This window comes from Panthera leo, chromosome A3 (genome assembly GCF_018350215.1).
Source record: "Panthera leo isolate Ple1 chromosome A3, P.leo_Ple1_pat1.1, whole genome shotgun sequence".
NCBI classification, from domain to species: Eukaryota; Metazoa; Chordata; class Mammalia; order Carnivora; family Felidae; genus Panthera; species Panthera leo.
Window position 1 is genome coordinate 14331424 of NC_056681.1, and position 20218 is coordinate 14351641.

The window sequence follows — 20218 nt, forward strand, 5'->3', positions numbered from 1 at the left end:
AGGGGCTGACCCTTAACAGTGTCTCAAAGGTGGGGGCCTCGGTAACTGAGGGTGAAGAGAAACCCCCCCAGGCCCTGACTAGCTGGATGGGACCAGCTGGAGACCCTCCTGCAGTCAGACAGGGGTTAAATACACCCCCGGGGGCCCAATCATCCCCATTCTGTAGATGTGGAAACTGAGGCTAGAGGGAGTTGTTACCCAAGGCGACAGAGGCAACACCAGCATCCAGGCTTGTCAGCCTCCAAACCCATCTCCTGTCCGCAGAGCTGTCCTGTACCATCCTGGAAACAGCTCCCAGGGCTTGCTTCACAGACCATGTCAGCTCTTGGATTCTAGTGCATACGATTCTGGAATTCTATTTACCATTCCCCTAATTAAAACTCACATCCCCTAAAGAGATGGCCGGCAGCTTGAGAGCAGGGCTCACGCTGAACCTGTGTTGAATTAGCAGCATTTAGAATTCCAGCTCATTGGCATCGGATGTGATCTTAAAGAACTCCTTGGTCCAGGTCCCCCATGGTACATATCGGGGAAACTGAGGCCCACGGTCATGTCGCGATGACACCAGGGAAGCGGGACTAGAACTCAAGCAGCCTATCACCCAGTCTGAGCTGCTGGTGACAAAAGCAGGCTCCCCTCTCACCAAAAAGTCCCAGCCGGCTGGAAAAAGAGAGCTGAGAGTATAGTGTACCCTCATCTGCATTTGGGGGTGATGCCAGAAGAGACTTCCTTCCAGGACTGGTTCCTTAGAGGTTCTCTGAGAAAGCCCAAGGAGCAAAGGAGACTCCATGAGATGTTGTCAATATAGGTCCTGCAGGGACGTGCAGAGACAATGGGGAAAACGAGGCAAGAAGGCACATCGTCAGGGGCCCTCAGAGCCTGAGATTCAAAACGAAGACTTCTAGGTTCTCAAATTTTCTCCTCTTTCACCCGGGGCCAAACAGACCTCTTCTAAAGCATGGGTGACTCTTAGAGGACCACCTAGAACTTGTGCCCCAGGGGCCAGGCAGGCAGGAAGTTGGAGACTGTCTGTTAAAGCCATGGTTCCAGCACCTTCCCAGGCAGACGGATTCCTCAGGAGGCGGCAGCGACCTCGATGCGGGTGTATGGGATGCCAGCAGAGCTCTGCCGGGGCCAAAGCTCAGGGCGAACCTGTCAAGGAGAGTCGCAGGGCGGGGGTGGGGGGGGGGGCGGACAGCGAGTGTCTCCGTCTGTCTCTGATGCCAGGGCTTGATATCTGAACTCTAGGGACTAACTAAAGTGAGGACTGCCAGACCCTGTCAAAGCCCCTCACTTTGACCTGTCTCCTCCTGAGGTCATGGCAGACCCAGCTTCCTTTCCCCACAGGCTGGTGGCCCAGCCTCCGCCATGTGACCCCAAGTTACCAGCCTGCACTCCCCTCCCTCAGCTGCAATTACGTCCTGCTTTAGCCCAAAGCCGGCTTCCACCTGCCTGTCTGCCTCCTTAGCTCCTCATCCCAGAGGAGGCGGCTGGAATCTTCTCCCAGGAAAGCCCGTATGGAAGAGATTCCAGTGGCTCCTTCTATCAGATTAAAGCCCGTTTCGTGTGTGTGTGTGTGTGTGTGTGTGTGTGTGATCTTTTTTTTTTTTTTAATGTTTATTTATTTTTGAGAGAGAAAGAGAGCGTGAGCAGGGAGAGGCAGAGAGGGAGACAGAAGATCCGAAGTGGGCTTTGCGCCGACAGATGTGGGGCTGGAACTCACCAACCATGAGATCGTGACCTGAGCCGAAGTCGGACACTCAACCGACTGAGCCCCCCGGGCGCCCCTAAAGCCCCTGTTTCTCAGCCTCCCCTGCAGGTGGGTGTCGCCAGGTTCTGTACAAAGGATGTGGGTGGAAGTGACAGGTGCATCTTTCCAACTGTGTCCCCCTCTGGCCCTCCCCTCTGCCGGGACTGTGGCGGCTCACCGTCCCGGGCTGTGTGGGAAAGGTAATACGGAAGAGAAGGCGGAACGAGCAGAGAGAAGGAGCCTGGGACCCCGGATGACCTCTCGGAGCACAGCTGCCTCCCCAGCCCTGTTCTGAGCAGCCAGATCCGTTTCCTAACCGACAGGGTTGGGCTGCTGAGGGGTCATCCAGAAAACAGGGGGTGTTCCCCTTGCAGAGAACAGTCAGGGGCGGGTTGGAGCAGGTTGGAGGCCGTTACACTGGACTAGTTCTGCGTCCCTTCGGGGACCAGGTTGGGTGAGACTTGGCAGGCCGGGCAGCTGCGGGAGGCGAGTTCTAACTCACTATTAGAATGACTTATTTTTTAAAAATCGTTTAGGGCCTCCCAGGAATAGAACAGGCAGTCAGGTGCTGGGGACTCCTTTTACTACAAGAAGTAACCAGGGACATTTGCCAAAGGCATGTAGGATTACAGGTCCCTTCTGATGCCCCTATTCTTCTCTTTGCTTATTTGAATGGCCCAAGGCCCCATGAGGCTGAGATTCTCAACTCCTCGCTATGATCTAAAGACCTGCCATGATCAAGCTCCTACCAACTTGGATGGTCTGATCTTCTACCCCTCCTGCCACCCTCCCTCCCTCTGTTCCAGCCACCCTGGTTTCCTCGTTCCTTGCATATGCCAGATACGCTCCCAACCTCAGGGCCTTTGCACTTGCTGTTGTCTTTGCCTGGAATGCTCCTCCCCCTCATCTTTACATGGCTGTCTCCTTCTCCCGAACTTAAATCGCACCTCCTCAAGGAGGCCTCCCCTCTCTGACCACCTACTCTAATTTGGCCACAACGCCTTGCCCCTCTGTCCCCCTCTCTGTGAATCAGGCCTTCTCAACAGATTTCACTGTTTCCTTTTCTTCCAGCTACATATCACTCCCCAAAATGCTCTTGCTGATGCCTTGATGGGCTTGTTTATTTTCTGTCCCTACTCTCAGCCTCCTTTCTGCTTGTTTATTTAAGTCCCTACTCTCAGCGGCTCACTGTCTGTTTCCGAAGGCCCAGACACTGCCTGGCACAGAGTAGGGACTTAATAAACACCCACTGAACTGAGTAGATTAAGCCCACAATTCTCTGTCTGTGACTTTAAAAGGCCACCATTATAAAATTTTCCTCTACGCTTCTCTGATTCTAAGATGCTGCGACATTAGGACTTTACTATTCTAAGCTCATGTGATCCCATAACGACATGGTTTTAAAATTCCCATGAGCCGGGCCTTAACGTCACATGAAATTCTGCTGTAGGTAGAGCTCAACAACTCAAGGGAAACAGCTCCTGTATGAGGCCAAGACAAAACTGACCGCACGCAGGCACTCAGAGGGTCAGGAAGAGGAGAAAAACGCTCCCTTGCACACAGAAAGTGTGAGGCCTAAATCCTGAACTGATTTGCTCAGGATCTGATGTGACTCTTTCCCAAGGCCCAGCCCTGTCCCCTCTCACCGTCTCCTCTGGAACAGCTGGTCTATCTCTGCCAGCGACTGGCCTTTGGTTTCGGGGACAAATACATAGATGAAGCCCAGGCCGAGGACAGCGGTCAGCCCGTAGAGCAGGAAGGTCCAGGACAGGCCGATAGTGCCTGGGAACAGGAGGGCGGGAGTGTGGGCAGGGGCCCAGCCCCAGCCCCACCCCCACCCCCACCCCCGACCAGATCCTCAGAAATTCCACAAACTGGTTATTGGGTGAATGGATTGAGGATCCAGGGAATCGAGTTTTGCACCGCGTGGCCTGTGTCTGACTCCCAGACAGCTCCCCTGCCCTGGCCTCTCCCCCAGCCTCACCCAAGCCTCGAGTGAGGGCCAGGGTCTCGGGGCCAGCAGCCGGGACGCCCGAGGTGACCCTCGCTCCTTTGAAGCCTGTCAGCCCAAGCCGGGGAAAGGAGACGATGAGGGAAGGGCTTTGTTGAGGAAGAAACACAAATTATGTTCCAGAGCCATTACCATTCTCATCTCAGAGGCCATGACCTCTGAGCAACCTCCCTGACCAGCTTGGCCTCCATTTAATCCCCATGCCAGCCAGCAAGGAGAGAGCTGGCCTGGGAGTCAGGAGGGCTCGGGGCCAGTTGTCTCCCTACCTGCTGGCCTTGGGAAGGACGCGTTGGCCCATATGTGAAATGGGGGTGGTCAGGGTATGATACAATTCTCATCACTCCCTCCCTCGCCTCCCCCACCTCCCCATCCTCCCTCCCTCCCTTCCTTCCGCCCATCCTTCCACCCCTCTCCTTCCCTCCCCTTCCCTCTCCTTCCCTCCCTTGCCTCCCCTCTCCTCCCATCCTCTTGTCCTCCCTCCCTTCCTTCTTTCTTTCCTTCTTCCTTCTTTCCTTCCTTCCTTCCTTCCTTCCTTCCTTTCCCTCTCCTTCTCCCCCTTTCTCTCTCAGTTATTCCGCATAAAGGGGATGCTCGAAGGCTGAGGCAATAGGAAGCAGCCTGGCTTCCCTAAGACTGGGGGTGGGAGACTGACACTGTGGGCAGATCCTTCTATCAGCCTTTCCCACAGGCCCCAGGGGTGGCTGTGCCTTTGAGGAGGAAATGCTTGGCTGCAGAAAATGGGAAAATAACTGAGCCCTAAGAACTGTGCCTTGGGGCTCACAGTGAAGGAGTCCTTCTCACTTTGGCCCCGGTGACCAGTGGTCTTGGGCCAGGAGCATCTCAGCAACTCGGAGGTCCTTTCTGGGTGTTCTCGGCCCAGAACACTACCCACCCCCCCCACCCCCCCCCCCCCCCCCCGCCCAACCCTACCATGGCTCAGACTGGGTTCGAATGCCAGGTAGGAAGAGATAGTTGTCATCCCAACTAGATAGAAGACAGAAGAAGCTGACAGGTGTGCATGAGCCTGTTTGAGCCGGTTTAGAATAAAAAAGCTCACAACTCCTATACGCCCCGGTCTCAGACACATTCTCACTAGTGTGGGTGTAGACTGGCACCCAATCAAGCCTGGAGACTTTTACATTCTGCACCAAGTCTGATTTAGAGAATAGTTGTCTTGCTACAAGTAGGGACTTTTCAAAAACTCCCCTGCTTTAACGGCAAGGGCCTTTGGGCTACGGTGAAGAAAATGGGCTTGTTGGGGGGGTACCAGAGCCCCACACTCAGGTCTCCAGACTCCCCCATCCCCCCACCGGGGGCTCGTTCCCTCCCTTCCCACACCAGTCAGATGGCTTCCAGATGCAGGACTGGACGTTTCAGCTCTTCCCTCCTTCAGCCCCAACTCCCAACTGCCATTCAGGCCGGGCTACTCACTGATGGGGCTGGAATGGAGTAGAAGCTTCAAAGGGCGTGTCTTCTCTCGTCGTGGTTGCCTTGTCTCCTCCCCCCTTCGCACTAGCCCTCCTTTGCGGAGCCGCCCCTCCAACCTCTGTCCAGGCGGTTGGGTGAAGCGGTCCCCCACCCACCCTGACTCCAGGGGGTGGTATACACCCCAGGACGGGCATCAGAATCTTACAGCCCTCCAGGCAGGGATGGGCAACCCAGGACTTGGGTCAGAACACCGGGAAAGAAACGCTCTCCTTCCACGGGGGTGCCCAGCCACGACATCCGCAGGTGGCCGTCTCGGCCACCACGAGGCCGGGCTGCCTGGGAAGGAAGCCCACCGCACGGCAGACAGAGCGGAAAGAGAGTGGAAGCTGGTGACAGCTTTGTGGCAGCCCGTGGGTCGGGGGTGCCTGGCACTGGCCACCCTCCCGCTCTCCGTGACTTAAGACCAAAATCCTCCCTTTGGTTCATAAACTGGTTTGCACTGGGTTTTCTGGCACTTGACGGGACCTCGGAATTAGGTCACAGGACTCACCGATGAGGTCGAGGAAGGAGAGGCTGACGAGGAGGTTGCTGGCCCAGTTGAAGCTGTTACAGAAGGCGAAGGCTCTGCCCCGGATCTCCGCGGGTAGATCTCGCTGAGGACGAGCCAGGTCACTAGGACAGGAGAGCAGGGCAGACTGGTGGGTTGCGGTGGGGACCGGGGCCTGGGACCCCCCGGTCCAGAGGGCAGCCCCCAACCACAGAGTGTCAGGCCCCCGACACCCACTCCGCCCGCTGCCTCCCTCCTACTGCGGTAAGAACTCCTTCTGAGTAAACCCCGAGTGAGCTATCCAGGGGCAACATTCAGGTCTTCTGAGGCTCGAAGCTTAAATAATTTGGGGGCCTTTGTAAGGAAAAAAGAAAAAAAAAAAACCAACTAGGAACAGGAAATTAGGCCCCGCCCTCCGAAGGAGTGCCCACCAAGGGGCACGGCCAGTGGAAGCTTCACTGGCCTCACGATCAAGCCACCTCTGCTGTCCTTCTGAGACCCTGACTGGCGCGGTCCCCAACCTTTCCCGCTGGGTGGGGTAGAAGGCCGCAGAGTCACCTGCGAGAGAACCCTCACCTACCTGGTCCAAACCCAAAGGAGAAGGCGCTCACAAAGACCATCATACAGACCAGCGCGGCCCAGTGCAGCAGGACACGCTCTGGGGCAGAAGGGGGTGCCGGGGAGGCGGGGCTTAAGTCCGGCAGGGCCGGGGCCGTGGGGTCCCCAGCTCGGGGAGGAGGCTGGATCGTCTCAGAGGTCGACAGGGCCGACCTCCCTTGGTTCTCACTGGTTGTCGGCGGTGGAGGGGGAGCCGTGGCCCTCGGCAGGCCGGAGTCCCCAGGGAGGCCTGACAGCCTGGTGGCATTGGGCACGGCCAGGCAGCTTGGGCCGGAGGCCATGGGCACGGCAAAGCTGACAAGGCCTATGCCACTGACCGACAGGGCCATGAGGGCACAGCCGGCCAGTAACAGGGCCCTGCGGCCCGCTCGGTCCACCAGCCCCATGGCAGTCAGGGTCGCCAGCACCTTCACGGCCCCGAGTCCCACAGAGGCCAGCACCGCGGAGGAGCCTCCCCGGAAGCCCACCGCCTGGAAGATGGTGGAGGCGTAGGACAGCACATTGGGTTGCCCCGTCAGCTGCTGGAAAATCACCAGCCCCAAGCCCACGGCGGTCCGGCCTCGCATGTTCTCCCGCGCCCTGAAGAGGTCCAGGAGGGAGGATCTTGGCCTCGCCAGGCCCAGCTTGGAGGTCCCACCTCCCTGGAGAGGAACGAGGTCCTTGGGCGCTGGAGTCTCGGCGGTGCCAGCAGGGAGATAAAGGAGGCTGAGGGACTGGAGGAGGGCAGGTGCAGCGGCCCAGCTGAACATATGCCTCCATCCCCAGGGGGCGCCAGCCAGGGCGTAGTTGAGTGCATAGGAGAGCAGGATGCCCGCGGTGACGCCTGCCTCGTAGAGGGACACCAGCACGCCCCGCTGCCGCGGCCCCACCAGCTCTGACACATAAATACAGCAGGCCATGGAGGAGAGAGAGATGGCAAATCCAGCGGCCAAGCGCCCCAGGACCAGCCAGGCCAGGGAGCCGGCCAGGCCTAGGCTCAGGCTGCCCGCCAAAAGCACCAAGTTGCTCCCAAGGATGGCTCGTTTCCTGCCGTACTGGTCGATGAGGACGCCGCCCACCAGGGAGGCGAGGAGAGCCCCCAGGAGCAGGCTGCCCACCAGGAACTCCTGCTCCGAGCAGGACAGCCCGAAGTCCAGCTGCAGTGGCAGCAGGGTACCCGATATGACTGCCAGCTCATAGCCGAAGGTCAGGCCACCCAGCAAAGACACAGAGGCACACAGGGGCAGGAGCAGTTGGGGACGGCCTGGAAAACAGAAGTGACAGGAGCAGAGTTCAGGACGGCTCCTTGCCAGAGCATCCGTCCGTCCAGCTTTCCCTCCATCTGTCAACCCCTCCATCGGTCCATCCAGCTACCCCATCAGTTACCCGTCCATCCATCCACCCACCCATTCATTCATTCATCCATCCATCCATCCCTCGTCCACCCATCCCCTCCCTCCTTCACCCGCCCACCCCTCCCCCCATCTACCGTCATTCTCCTATCTGTCCATCTACTGTTCCATCCGTCCACCCACCAATCCGTTCATCCCTCCGTCCACTCCATCTATATTCACCCGTCGAGTTATTAATCAATCTATCCATCCATCCCTTCATCATCCATCCCTCCATCCGTCCGTCTGCTCCCTCTACCACATATTCATCCGTCCATTCCCTTCCTCTACCCCTTAATTCACCATCACTTATATACTGATGCACCTGTCCACAGACACAACCATTCATCCCCCATCTTCGTATTCCACCCCTTCTGTACCCGTTCACACACTTACCCGTCCATCCATGCATGCATCCATCCAATCATTCAAAATTTTATTTATCTGGCATCTACAACATGCCAGACTGTGCTCTGGGGGCTGGCCGTACAATGGTGTTGTCGTTTTATATATATATATATATATAAAACGACAACACCATATATATCTTCAGGTGGTGATAGGAGTCACAGAAAAAAGCAGGGAAAGTGGGTTGAAACTGATGGAGGAACTCAGTTTTAAATAGGGCAGTCGGTTAAGGCTTCTCTAAAGAGGGAAGATTTGAGCAGAGATCTGAATTGAGTGAGGGTGAAAGCCATGTGAAATCTGGGAGAAGAACATTCTAGAGAGGGAACCGCAAACACAAAGGCACTGAGGCAGGACAGTTTTTGGTATGTTTGAACAACAACCATGAATATTAATAGCTAGTGCTTATATGGCACTTACTAAGCGTGTCTTAAGAACTTTATGTGTACTTACTCGTTGAATTCTTACCACAATCCTATAACATATTATTATTAGCATCATCCTTTAAGGCTCAGTGGGGGTAAGAAACCTTTCTCATGGTCACACAGCAGGTGGTGGCAGATGTAGCCAGAGAGGGCAGGCTCTTAATCGCTGTGCTATCAGCAGAGGTCAGGGTGGCTCCGGTGACAGGAGATAAAGAGACAGGAGAAGTAGGCAGGGGCCTGATCACGTGGAACTTTTTAAGTCGTGAAGATGGTAACGAATTTCATTCTTAGTGGAAGGAGGCAAGTCTTTGAAGGCTTGAGCTGGGCAGAGAGAGGTGATCTATGGTAGTCACCAGCACATGTGACTCCTGAGCCCTTAAAATGTGGTCAATGTGATTAAGGAACCTCAAGAGATGAGGTGACTTATCTCAGGTCAAAAGTAGCTGAGCCTAGATTCAAAGCCAGGCAGGCGGGTCTGGCTCCACAATCCACACCCTTCACCACTCCGTTACAAAACCTTGGCAAATGGTGATTTTGCTCTCTTCTCTCTTGCCTCTATCTCTCCCCATCTCTGTCAGGCAATTTTTGTGCAGGGGAAGGAGTTTCATAGGTGGAAGGCTCACCCCCCATTTCTGTTCCCCCTTCTCCCTCCCAGCCCTGCCCCCTGGGAGGTAACCCTCTACCTTTCCCCGGCTGGCCCCGCGTTTCCTGCTCACGACCCGTGAACAAACCCCCTAGGAAGATTGTGCGACCCAGGTCCTGCCCTGTCTTCGCCTCCCTTTGCCCCCATCTCCCTCGGTTCCTGGAGTTCACTGGCAGGAGAGAACGTTCTTCCAGGCTATGTGAAGCAATCAGGTGAAAACAGAATTTGTTTGCCATTTCCTCAGCTCCTCTTGAGTTGAAAGGGAACCCAGCCAAGGGACTCGGAGGCAAAGGTGACTGTCGACAGGTTCCGCTGGAAAATGCATCAGGGCGGATTCGGGTCATGGTGGGAACAGCAGAACAGCAACGATAATAGTGAGACAGAATAGTAATGCTACCGGGTGTCATTGATTGAACATCTCCCCCAAGGAAAGACTTCAGTGCCTTCGGTTAACTCATCTTCATAACCGCCTCGAGGTGGGACAGGTGCAATTGTCCCCACTTTACAGACGGGGAGGCAAGGCTCAGACTCTTCTCACAGGCGGGAAGCAACAGCGTCAGGCCTCCGACACTGATCCAAGTGGCTCCCAAACCCATATACTTAAGAGCTCTGCTGAACTGACCTCAAGCAAGAAGGACAATCAAGGAGAGGCGGGGTGTGAGGAGAACAGGGGTGCAGGTTCAGAGAGGGAGGGGAAATACTGATACATTAGCCCTCAGGGAAACCCAAGTCACAAAGCATAGTGAAACGACGGTGCCCCAAGAAACCACGAAGGAGAGGCCCCCAAGGAGTCAAGGCCATTAGAACGACGAGGGAAGCACATTCCCTTCCTAAAGCTTTCCATGGCTCCCATCGCCTGCTCGATCAGGTCCTTAGCGTGTCATTCCAGGCCCTACCTGAGCTGAAAGCCCCAGCCGAACGCCTCGGTCACTTTCCCACCCCGGCTCTGTCCGCACCTCCCCACCTGCCTCCCACAAGCCCTGCACAACTGGTTCCCAGCACGCACCATCCATTTTCACGCCCACCTGCCCCTCCTGCACTGCCTGTGCTCCCCACAGGTCCACGTATCCTTGTGGGTCCCAGCTCACGGTCACCTCCCAGAGGGGTCTTGAGTTGCACGTGTCGGGTATTTGGCAACCCCCCCCCCCCACCCCCGGCCCCAACCCCGTCCTCTCTTGGGGCTCTGGTCTTCTTTGCCCTTTGTCTCTCAATCTGCTGGTTTGGGCAGAAATGGCCGCCCCCACCTCCACCCCCACTGCCTCACTCCAGGGCCGTGGCCATGACCCAGATCTGACCAACCAGCAGGTTCCCAGGCCCTGGGCAGCGATGAAAACCACTTGGCTGAACCTGGACCAGTGTATTTGCTCACTGTAGTTTACCTGCTTAGAGCAGTTGGGCGCCATCTTCCCCCTTTGTGGGGGCGGGGAGTTGGGGGGGAGGATTCCCATGCCTGAGGCCATGGGATTTTCAGTGACTACCTTTTTTCTTTTTTTTTTTAATGTTTTTAAATGTTTTTATTTATTTTTGAGACAGAGACAGAGCGTGAGCAGAGGAGGGGCAGAGAGAGAGGGAGACACAGAATCCAAAGCAGGCTCCAGGCTCCGAGCCATCAGCACAGAGCCCGACGCGGGGCTCGAACCCACGAACCGTGAGATCATGACCTGAGTGAAGTCGGACGCTTAACCGACGAGCCACCCAAGCGCCCCACCTTTTTTCTTTTCTTCCTACCTTTTAAATTTCTTTTTCTTTCGTTTTGTTTTATTTTGTTTTGTTTTGGTTTAAGCTAGTTCAAGGGAGGCCCTGGCTAATTCCTGTACATCTTCCTCAACTTTCCAAGCCACGTTTTTCACTTCCAACCAACTCTGCATTTCCCCTTTATTTACTTACACCATCCCAAGGTTGCTGATGTGTCTTCCTTATTAAACTGGGAAGGGCAAGGACGGAGACTTCCAGTCTGTGCATCCTGAGCCCCAGCCCCGTGCTGCCGCCCAAGAGGGGCTCCGTAAGATTTCTGCCGAATGAACCAATGACTGAGCTGGGGACTAGGGAGGTGTCACTGCGTGGCATTCCAGGGGCCTGTGTCAGATACATGTGAACCTAAGAGAATGCTCCAGGACAGCCGGAGGGGTCCTGTGAAAGCCTCACTCCTTCTGCTCACAGCCCTCAAGGCTCCCGCTCTATTCTATTCTGAAAAGATGCCAAGTCCTGATGGTGGCCTTCAAGGCCCTGCAGGATCTGCCTGCTCTCTCCTGGCTCCATGCCAGCCAGCTTCCTTGCTGTTGCACCTCATTCCTGAACTCAAGGCCTTTTACCAGATGTCACCTCTGCCAGGAGAGCGCCCCCCCCCGCCCCCACCGCTGCCCCATTCCTTCCCTCTTTCCCTCTGGTCTTTGCTCAGACATCACCTTCTCATGAGGCCTTCCCTGGCCCTCCACATAAAACTGCAACCTCCCCATCACATCCAGCACTTTAAAAAAAATTCTTTTTAATGTTTATTTATTTTTTGAGAGATAGAGAGACAGAGCATGAGTGGGGGAGGAGCAGACAGAGAGGGGGAGGCACAGAATCCAAAGCAGTCTCCAGGCTCCGAGCCGTCAGCACAGAGCCCGACGCGGGGCTCAAACCCACGAACCGCGAGATCAAGACCTGAGCCTAAGTTGGACGCTTAACCAGGCGCCCCTCACATCCAGCACTTCTAACGCCCTTCCCCGTTTATTTGTCTCCATGGTACTTCTCCCTTCTGGAAGAACAATATATTTTACATATTTATTGTTCTTCCTGACCAGAATATTGGCCCCAAAAGAACAGGAATTGTTTGTTTGTCCTTAGCTGTCTCCCTGACGCCGAGGACAGTTCCTGGCATTCAGCAAATACTTGTTAAATAAACAAGATGATGGAATGAAGGAACTCTGGGGGGGCTTAGGGAATCCAGAGAGAAAGGATCTGGACTCTTGGGTATTTGGAGACGTCTAGGGCCTGGAAGCGGCCACACTCCACAGCAAGTAGAGTAGATTCTGGCCCCCAAGTTCGAGCCTAGCCTGGGTTTGGGAACTGCTCTCCCTTTCTATGAACTATCCGTCTACATATAGGTTGTATGTGAAGCTGTCTCACGCTGGAGGAAATCCCTTAATCCCCTAGGCCCCTCCCTGTGGAGGACAGGGCTTCCCAGGGAGAGAATCAGGGAGTAGAGGAAGGGGCAAGAGGTCGGGTTTGGGGTAGCCGTATCACCAGCTGCAAGTCCCCGGGAGCCCACAATGCCTTGGGGCCCTCCCCTACCGGAGATCTGCCCTGGCTTTCCCTGAAGCTCCAGGGAGAAGGCGGAGCAAAACTGAAATATGCAAATACCCTTACCGGGGAGGCTGGCCTCCAAATGTCCCAACACAGCTCATACTTAGGGAGCACTCACCACAGCCGGCCAGACCGCCGCTTCTGGAAGCTCTATCCGTATCAGCCGACTTAATCCCTACAGCAAACCTATGACATGGGCCCTGCTGTCATTCCCATTTGACAGATGCAGCAACCGAGGTACAGAGAGGTGAAGACATTTGCCCAAGGGGGCAGTTTTGTCAGTGACAGGGCAGAGGCTCACCTTGGCCAGTCTTTGACTCCAGAGTCCCAACACTGGGTGTGATGAAAAAGGAAAGCTCACGTTAAGTGACCGTTCACCGTGGGTAGGTGGGGGGCCGAGCCCTTTTTGTGCATTTGCTCGTCATTTTCACAGCTGCCTTGTGATAAGCGTCTTGTATGTGGGTCGTTCCATAGATGAGGAAGCCGAGGGCCAGGGAGGTTGACAAGATGACGGACCCAGAGTGGGAGAACGGGAGCTGGAACCCAGGTCTATACACAGGACCCAATCCCTGAGAAAGGGAGCCCGGGAAAGCAGCATGGGGTCTCTGGGGAGGACAGAGCCTGGTGCCAGTTCGATTGTACCTCCCTCCTTCACTCCCACTCAGCCCCAGTTCTGTCCTTAGGTGATGTTCAGTCAACAGCTGTTGAATTAACTTAGGAGGCAGCAAAGGGGTAGGAGGGGCAGGTGCAAGGGACCAGGGTCAAGCTGAGTGTTCTTGGGAGGACCCCTCTGGGCCCAGGATTCCCTCGGGCGCTGGGGCAGTGTGCCTTGAGGATTAAGAGCATGGACTCTGGAGTCAGAGCTGGAATTGGTGACCAGTTGTGCCATGACTCTGCATGAGACGCTGGGTGGTACGGTGGTTAGGAATGCAGACCGGAGCCAGAGTGCTGGGTTCCATCCCAGCTTTTTTACTCCACAGCTGTGTGACCTTGGGCAGCTCCCTTAACCTCTCTGAGCTTCCCTGTCTACAAATGTGGATATTTGTCATATCTGTGTTGGATGCCTGTCTAGCTTACAGTCACTGTTAGCTATTACGATTCTCCACAGAATGATCCAGAGTTGAGTTTTTAAAACACAATTAGGGTCATGTTCCACCCAGCTTAAAAGCCTTCTCCAGCTTCCCCTGTCATTCGGAATAGAATTCAAACCGCTCACCATGGCCTACAAAGGCCTACACAGTCTAGCCCCTTGCCTAACTCTGACCTCCCTCCCACCCTTTTCCCCTTGCCCATCTGTGCTCCAGCTACACTGGCCTGACCATACCAGCTCACTCGTGCCTCAGGGCCTTTGCACCTGCTATCCCTCCCCCTAGAAGCTCTTCTTCCAGATCTTAGCAAACCTGTTTCTCAGCTCCAGTGCCTCCTCTGGCAGGCCTCTGCTCTCTCCCTACCTAAAGAAGTATCATGTGATCTCCAGTATCACATGACCTTATTTTGTGTGTTCCCCGGCATCCTATCACTCCTGGAGATTATTTTATTCATTTACTTGCTCATCCAGCTTCTCAACTGGAATGCCAGCTCCATGGAAGAGAGGACTATCGTCCACTTTGTTCCCCGCTGAGTCCCACAGTAGAGGGACAAATGACGGAGTGACCACACGAGGCTCTGGATCCAGAGAGAGACATGGAGATCCTAGTCCCCTGTAGCAACAAAGAAATTCTCTATTCCCCTTCCACGCACCCACCCAGCCCCAGTGCTGGATTCCAGTCTCCCATCTCCCTCATTGAATATCTCGGAAGCAGAAGTTTCGCCCGCGTTGCTCACGGCAGCATCCGGAGGCCTGGCAACAGAAGTGGTCAGCAAACTGATGAATGAATTTGCTCCTTTCGGAACCTCGATTTCTTTATCTGCAGGCTAGGAGCGGTCTCACTGGCCGGGGGTTGTTGTAAGGCTTGGAGCGGTCAGGAGAGGGCCTGCCCTGGGTCCGCAGCTCAGGATCAAGTAAAGAGCACTCTCGGGTCACTTTTTTCTGGGCAGAAAGGAGCCTGGAAGGAAGTGCGCCCGCGTCCCCTCCCAGCGCGCAGCCAGCCAGGCCCGCGGTCCCCACCCGAGTGGGTGGTTGTGGGGGGGAGACGGTGCAGCAGGGGGCGGGGCGCGCACAGATGAGGTCGTCGGGGCTCCCCCCGCGGGCAGCGCCCGATCTCCACTTACCCATGGCGAGCTCGACTCCCGTGCGAGCGGGGGCGCCGGAGCCGGGGGCGCATCCCCCGCCGGAGTCCCCGCCTCTGTCGCCCGACAAACTTTCCGGCCCGCCTCCCGCCCTCCTCCTCCTCCTCCCCGCCCGCCTGTCCACAGCGCCACCGCCACGTCGGCCGGCCGGCCTTGGCCCCCTGTGCCGGACCATCCCGGCCTGGCTGGGGTCCCCACCCACTGTGCTCCTCCTGGCTCCCGCCCACTGTCATCCCTGTTGTGGGGGACCCCCACATGCTCCTCTCCCCTGTGCTCCCTGCAGCCCACATTACTAGTCTGGCCTCTCCAGACTAGTGTATACACACACACACACACACACACACTCATGTGTCTACTGGGACCGGGACACTCACATACCTGGTTCAGCCACTCAGACGTTCCCTGGATTCCCTGACCCTTCATTGGACAGTTGGGACAGTTGGGACACCTCCCAAGTACCCACAGGCACCGTGGTGGGCCTTAGCCACGGGCTGGAAGAACAAGACAGACTTTTTCTTTTTTTTTTTTTGGTAATTAAAAAAAAAAGTTTATTTATTTTGACAGAGTGAGAGAGCGCACGCAAGCAAGTGGGGGAATGACAGAGAGAGAGAGAGAGAGAGAGAGAGAGAGAGAGAGAGAGGCTGATGCCGGGTTCAGCCATGAGATCATGATATGAGCCGAAGTCAGACGCTTAACTGACTGAGCCACCCAGGTGCCCAAACAAGACAGATCGTGTGTATGTGTGTGTGTGTTTGTGTGTGTGTGCGCGTGTTCTTGTGGAATTTGCTTTCTCGTGGGGGAAGAGGAGAAGTACATGACTGCAGGAGCCAGAGACGCACCAACAGTCATTAGGGCTGGGCAGGGAAGGAAACCAGGCTGCTGGGTGTACAGGCCCAGGTGGCTGTTCCAGCTGGGGGCCTGGGACAGCTGCCCTTAGGGGGGATATCTGAGCTGAGACCTTAGGTGCCAGGCAAAAAGGAAGAGCAAAGGCGAAGGCCTCCATGGAGGGAGCTTGTGGAGTATAAAGAACAGAAGTGAGGCCATCGTGTCTGCAGCACAGGGGGAGGTGGGGAGAGCGGAGAGTGGAGGGAGATAGAGCCCGAGGGAGGGGCTGGTCAAGGCCAGATCGGTTAAGGCCTTGGGAGGTCAGGGTAGGGAACGTGGATCTTATTCCAACGGACACAGAAAGAATCGGGGAGGTCCGGTGGGTTACGGGGAGCAATGGCAGAAACAGGAGGACCCGAGTGATGGAGGCTGGTGGGAGGTGAGAGAGAGGCTGATGTGGACTAAGGGAGTGGAGGAAAGTAGGAAGATGGCAGATAGACTCAAGAAGGACTCACCGACTGGGAGAGGAGCAGCTTGGGACAGAGCTCGGTTCTGGCTGTGCGACAGTTAAGGTCCTCATTAGGCATCCATGTGGAAACAGGTAGGCAATTCCACATATGAGCTTGGAGCTCTGGAAAGGAGCCAGGCTGGGGACACCCCACTAATGCTCCTTCTCGAGCAAAAATGCACGTCTAAGGTCAGCACTCACACGGCCACAGGCTTCTCCAAACTCTCAATGCGTGTTCACACAAACACACTCGTCCACGGGCATCCACAGCCACACTCTCACCCAGCAGGGATCATGTGCACACACACACACACACACACACACACACACACACACACGCATACACACACACACAGAGCCATCTCAGCAAAAAAAAGAAGCATCGACAACTCCTTCTGAGCCAGAGGACCCTTGTACAGTTCTGAAAATAATAATGCCTGGGGGCAGTTTGAAACATGGCTGCAAAATTCTTTGTTCCATCCCTTGAAATCTAAGTGGGCTTGTGACTGCTTCAACCAGTAGGTGGCTCCAAGTGGCCCTGCGTTGACTCCTGAGACTGAGTCACTGGGACAGCGACACCTGGAGCCCTGCTGATCTCTGTGACTTGCATTAAAGTCATGAGGGTGGGTACGTGCTTGCTGCCGGCCTCTAACTCCCCTAGAGAATAGAGAATCCCTCTTCATTTGTTTCCCCCAAATGAGAAAGGAAATTATCTAATTGGTCCTTTGGGCAAGCATCTTCACACACGGCTTCCCTTGAAGGTGGGCAGGACCTATTAATTCATTTCCTAGACAGCAAAAGTGATGAATGTCATCTTAGAGATTAGGTTATAAAAGATGGCAATTTCCATCTTGTTCGTCCTCTCCTGGTGTCTCACTCACTCTCTCCGATGTCAGCTGCCCAGTGGAGAGGTCCAAAGGGCAAAAGGTGAGGGTAGCCTCCAGGCAATAGCCTGTGAGGAACTAAATCCTGCCACTGATGAAATAGTCACACAAACAAACAAAAAAAGTCTGTGACGATACAAGAAAAGGGGCACCAGAACTCATAAAAGTTGGATTTTCTCTGCTCTGAAAAGTCAGAGAGGGCCTCCCTGAGGAAGTGACAATTGAGCTGAGCATGGAAAGATGTCTGGATGGGCTGAGGCAACAAAGGGAGGGAAGAGCACTTCTGGCATAGGAAACAGCAGGTGCAAAGGCCCTGTCGCAAGAGGGAACCTGATAAGAATGAGAGACTGAGAGCAAGTGAATGTGTTTGAAGATCAGAGAGCAAACGGGAACTTGGTGGGAGACGAGCCTGGAAGGACATAGGGTCCCACGCAGGACCTCGTGGGTCTTTAATCCTAAACACAATAGGGAGCCGATGAAAGGCTTTAAGCTAGGTTTTCCTACCATAGGAGCCAGAACCAGTCTGACCATAGCAAGCTTGGGACTTGCAAATATGTTTGTACAGTGGATTTTCCAAAGGAGGGGTTCAGACAGATTTGGTAACCATGGAGATGGCTATGTGGACACTAACAATTATGATAATGAAGCCACAAACTTGGGAAACCGGGCGTTATAAATAGAATTTGTTCCGGGTGAGCTTTGAGTAGTCTGGGCTGACGAAAGGTGCTGGAAACCACACTGTGCCAACACAAAGGGTCTGATGTCTGAAAAGGTGGCTCGCCCTGTGTGTGAACGGCGCGCACGGACTGCAGAGCTGAGGGCTGGTGCCATAGCAACCCTCGGACGAAAGGGCCTTTCTTCAGTATTTCAAACAGGGTCCCGATGATGGGAGAAGGGAAAGGAACATATGCAGCGTTGTCTGCCATACACACCCTCACAAGCAATATCTTATTTAATTTTAATAAGTAATTGCCACAGTAAAACTAATTATCCTCGTTCTGAGGATGATGAATCTGAACCTCGGAGAAATGATATTTGTGCCTAGCTCCCTTCCTCCTTGCTTCTAGAGCAGGTCTCTGTCTGTCCAGGCCCAAAATGCCAGATCCTGGGGCACCTGGGTGGCTCAGTCGGTTGAGCGTCCGACTTCGGCTCAGGTCATGATCTCGCGGTCCGTGAGTTCGAGCCCTGTGCTGACAGCTCAGAGCCTGGAGCCTGTTTCAGATTCTGTGTCTCCCTCTCTCTCTGCCCACCCCCCGGCTCATGCTCTGTCTCAAATATGAACAAACGTAAAAAAAAATTTTTTTTAAATGCCAGATCCTTACTTTTCCCACATCCTTTGCAGTTACAGCAAAGGCACGTGGGCCAGTTGTGGCCAATGTCCTGTAGAGGAAGCCCGTGTGAGAGGAGGGATGTCCAGCGAAGGGTTTTTTCCCAAATAAAGATGTAGAGGACATAGCACCTCTCTTCTTTAGACAGATGTGTTTGTGTCTTCATATCACGTGTAGAGCTTTGGTGGCCAGCTTATGACAATAAGATGACAAGTGTAGGGACCAAAGCTGAGGCTGGCGAAGGGCACGAGGGTAGAAAGATGGAAAGACCTTGGGTCCTTAAAATTAAAAAGTGACTGAAGGACGCTTGGGACCCCTTACTTCCTAAAATTTTGTTCCGTCAGATAATAAATGAGCGTATTGTTTACCCAGAGTAAGCTATTTAGCTGACCAATCTGCTACGTTCAGCTTAAAATATCAAAACTATGGCAGTCTAGGGGCGCCTGGGTGGCTCAGCCAGCTAAGCGTCAGACTTAGGCTTGGGTCACGATCTCGTAGTTCATGAGTTCAAGTCCCGCGTTGGGCTCTGTGCTGTCAGCTCAGAGCCTGGAGCCTACTTCGGATTCTGTGTGTGTGTGTGTGTGTGTGTGTGTGTCTCTCTGCCCCTCCCCCACTCACACTCGGTCTCTCAAAAACGAATAAACGTTAAAACCCCACAAACCTATGGCCGTCCACTAATTGCACCCTGTTCTAATTCCTCCCCTACTTCCTTTTAGTAATAATCTCCCCAAGTTTTAGGTGAGCTCACGGCTGCCCTGCTAGAGAATATGTCTTCCAGCTTCCTTTTCAGCTTCAGGGGCTCTGTGACTGCATTCTGGCCAATAGGATGTGAGTGGAAGTGACGTGTGGAACTTTGGATCAAGTTCTTAGCTGCCTGTCCTCACCCTCATCCTCCTTCTTGCCAGCTGGAGTGCTGGACAGCTGGGATAGACTCAGAGAAGGTAACAACAGGCTGAGGATGACCGATCTATACTTTTATATAAGAAAGAAAGGAAGCTCTCTCATAATGAAGCCATTATTTTTAGGTCACTGTGTTACAGCGACTTATCCTGGACCCTCGCAATAACCAAAACACACAGGCATTCAGTGGCGGTACAAGTCAGGGTTCTTGCTGGAAGCCACACGAACCACCTTGCTCCTGTGTTGGAGCACGGGCAGCCAAGACGTGGAGTAACAGACGGTCTTCCAAAGTTCAAGGTGGGTGTGGGTCTTCCAAAGTTCAAGGTGGGTGTGGTGTTGCCCCCGGGGACACAATGCTATCGGGAGGCCCCTTGCCTCTGAATAATGGATGCCGGGAGTCAACTTGATAGCTATTGTAGTAAGCCCTCCGTAAATAATAATAGCTTTAATCTATGGAATGCTTATTATGTGCCTGGTAATAGTCCCATGGGTTTTACCTCTAGTGACTCATTTAATCCTCACAAAGCCCTCTGGGATAGATATGATTCACAATCTTATTTTGTAGATGAGAAACTAAAGCATAGAGAAGGTTCAATAACCTGCTCTTGCTCAAACATGCCAAGCACACTTCTCCCCCGGGGCCTTTGCACTTGCTGTCCCCTCTGCCCAGAATGCTCTTCTTCCAGGCATCCATCCGCAGGCCTCAAACGTCACCTGTTCACAGAAGCCTTCTTCTTTTTGCATAGAAGCCTTCTTAACTGTCTTACTTTTTTTTTTTTTTTTTTTATGTTTATTTATTTATGAGAGACACAGAGCACCAGCGGTGGAGGGGCAGAGAAAGAGGGAGACACAGAATCTGAAGCAGGCTCCAGGCTCTGAGCTGTCAGCACAGACTCTGGGGCTCCAACTCCGGAGCCCCGAAGTCACGACAGAGCCGAAGTCCGATGCTTAACCCACTGAGCCACCCAGATGCCCCTTCACTACCTTATTTACAATCTTACCGCTACCCACTCGCCGCCACCCTCCACTCCACCAGGGTGACCATATAATTTATCACCC

At 54.4% G+C, this 20218-nt stretch overlaps 1 protein-coding gene across 1 annotated transcript; it reads right to left on the reverse strand.

Annotated features, from left to right (window-relative positions):
• Positions 1–983: 983 nt before the first annotated feature.
• Positions 984–7720, reverse strand: SLC2A10 (solute carrier family 2 member 10). The gene is given in 6 exon segments (XM_042930782.1): positions 984–1133; positions 1136–1152; positions 3397–3532; positions 5740–5829; positions 5832–5861; positions 6317–7720. Coding segments are annotated over 6 exon segments (1707 nt in total). The 5' UTR covers positions 7692–7720; the 3' UTR covers positions 984–1074.
• Positions 7721–20218: the final 12498 nt, after the last annotated feature.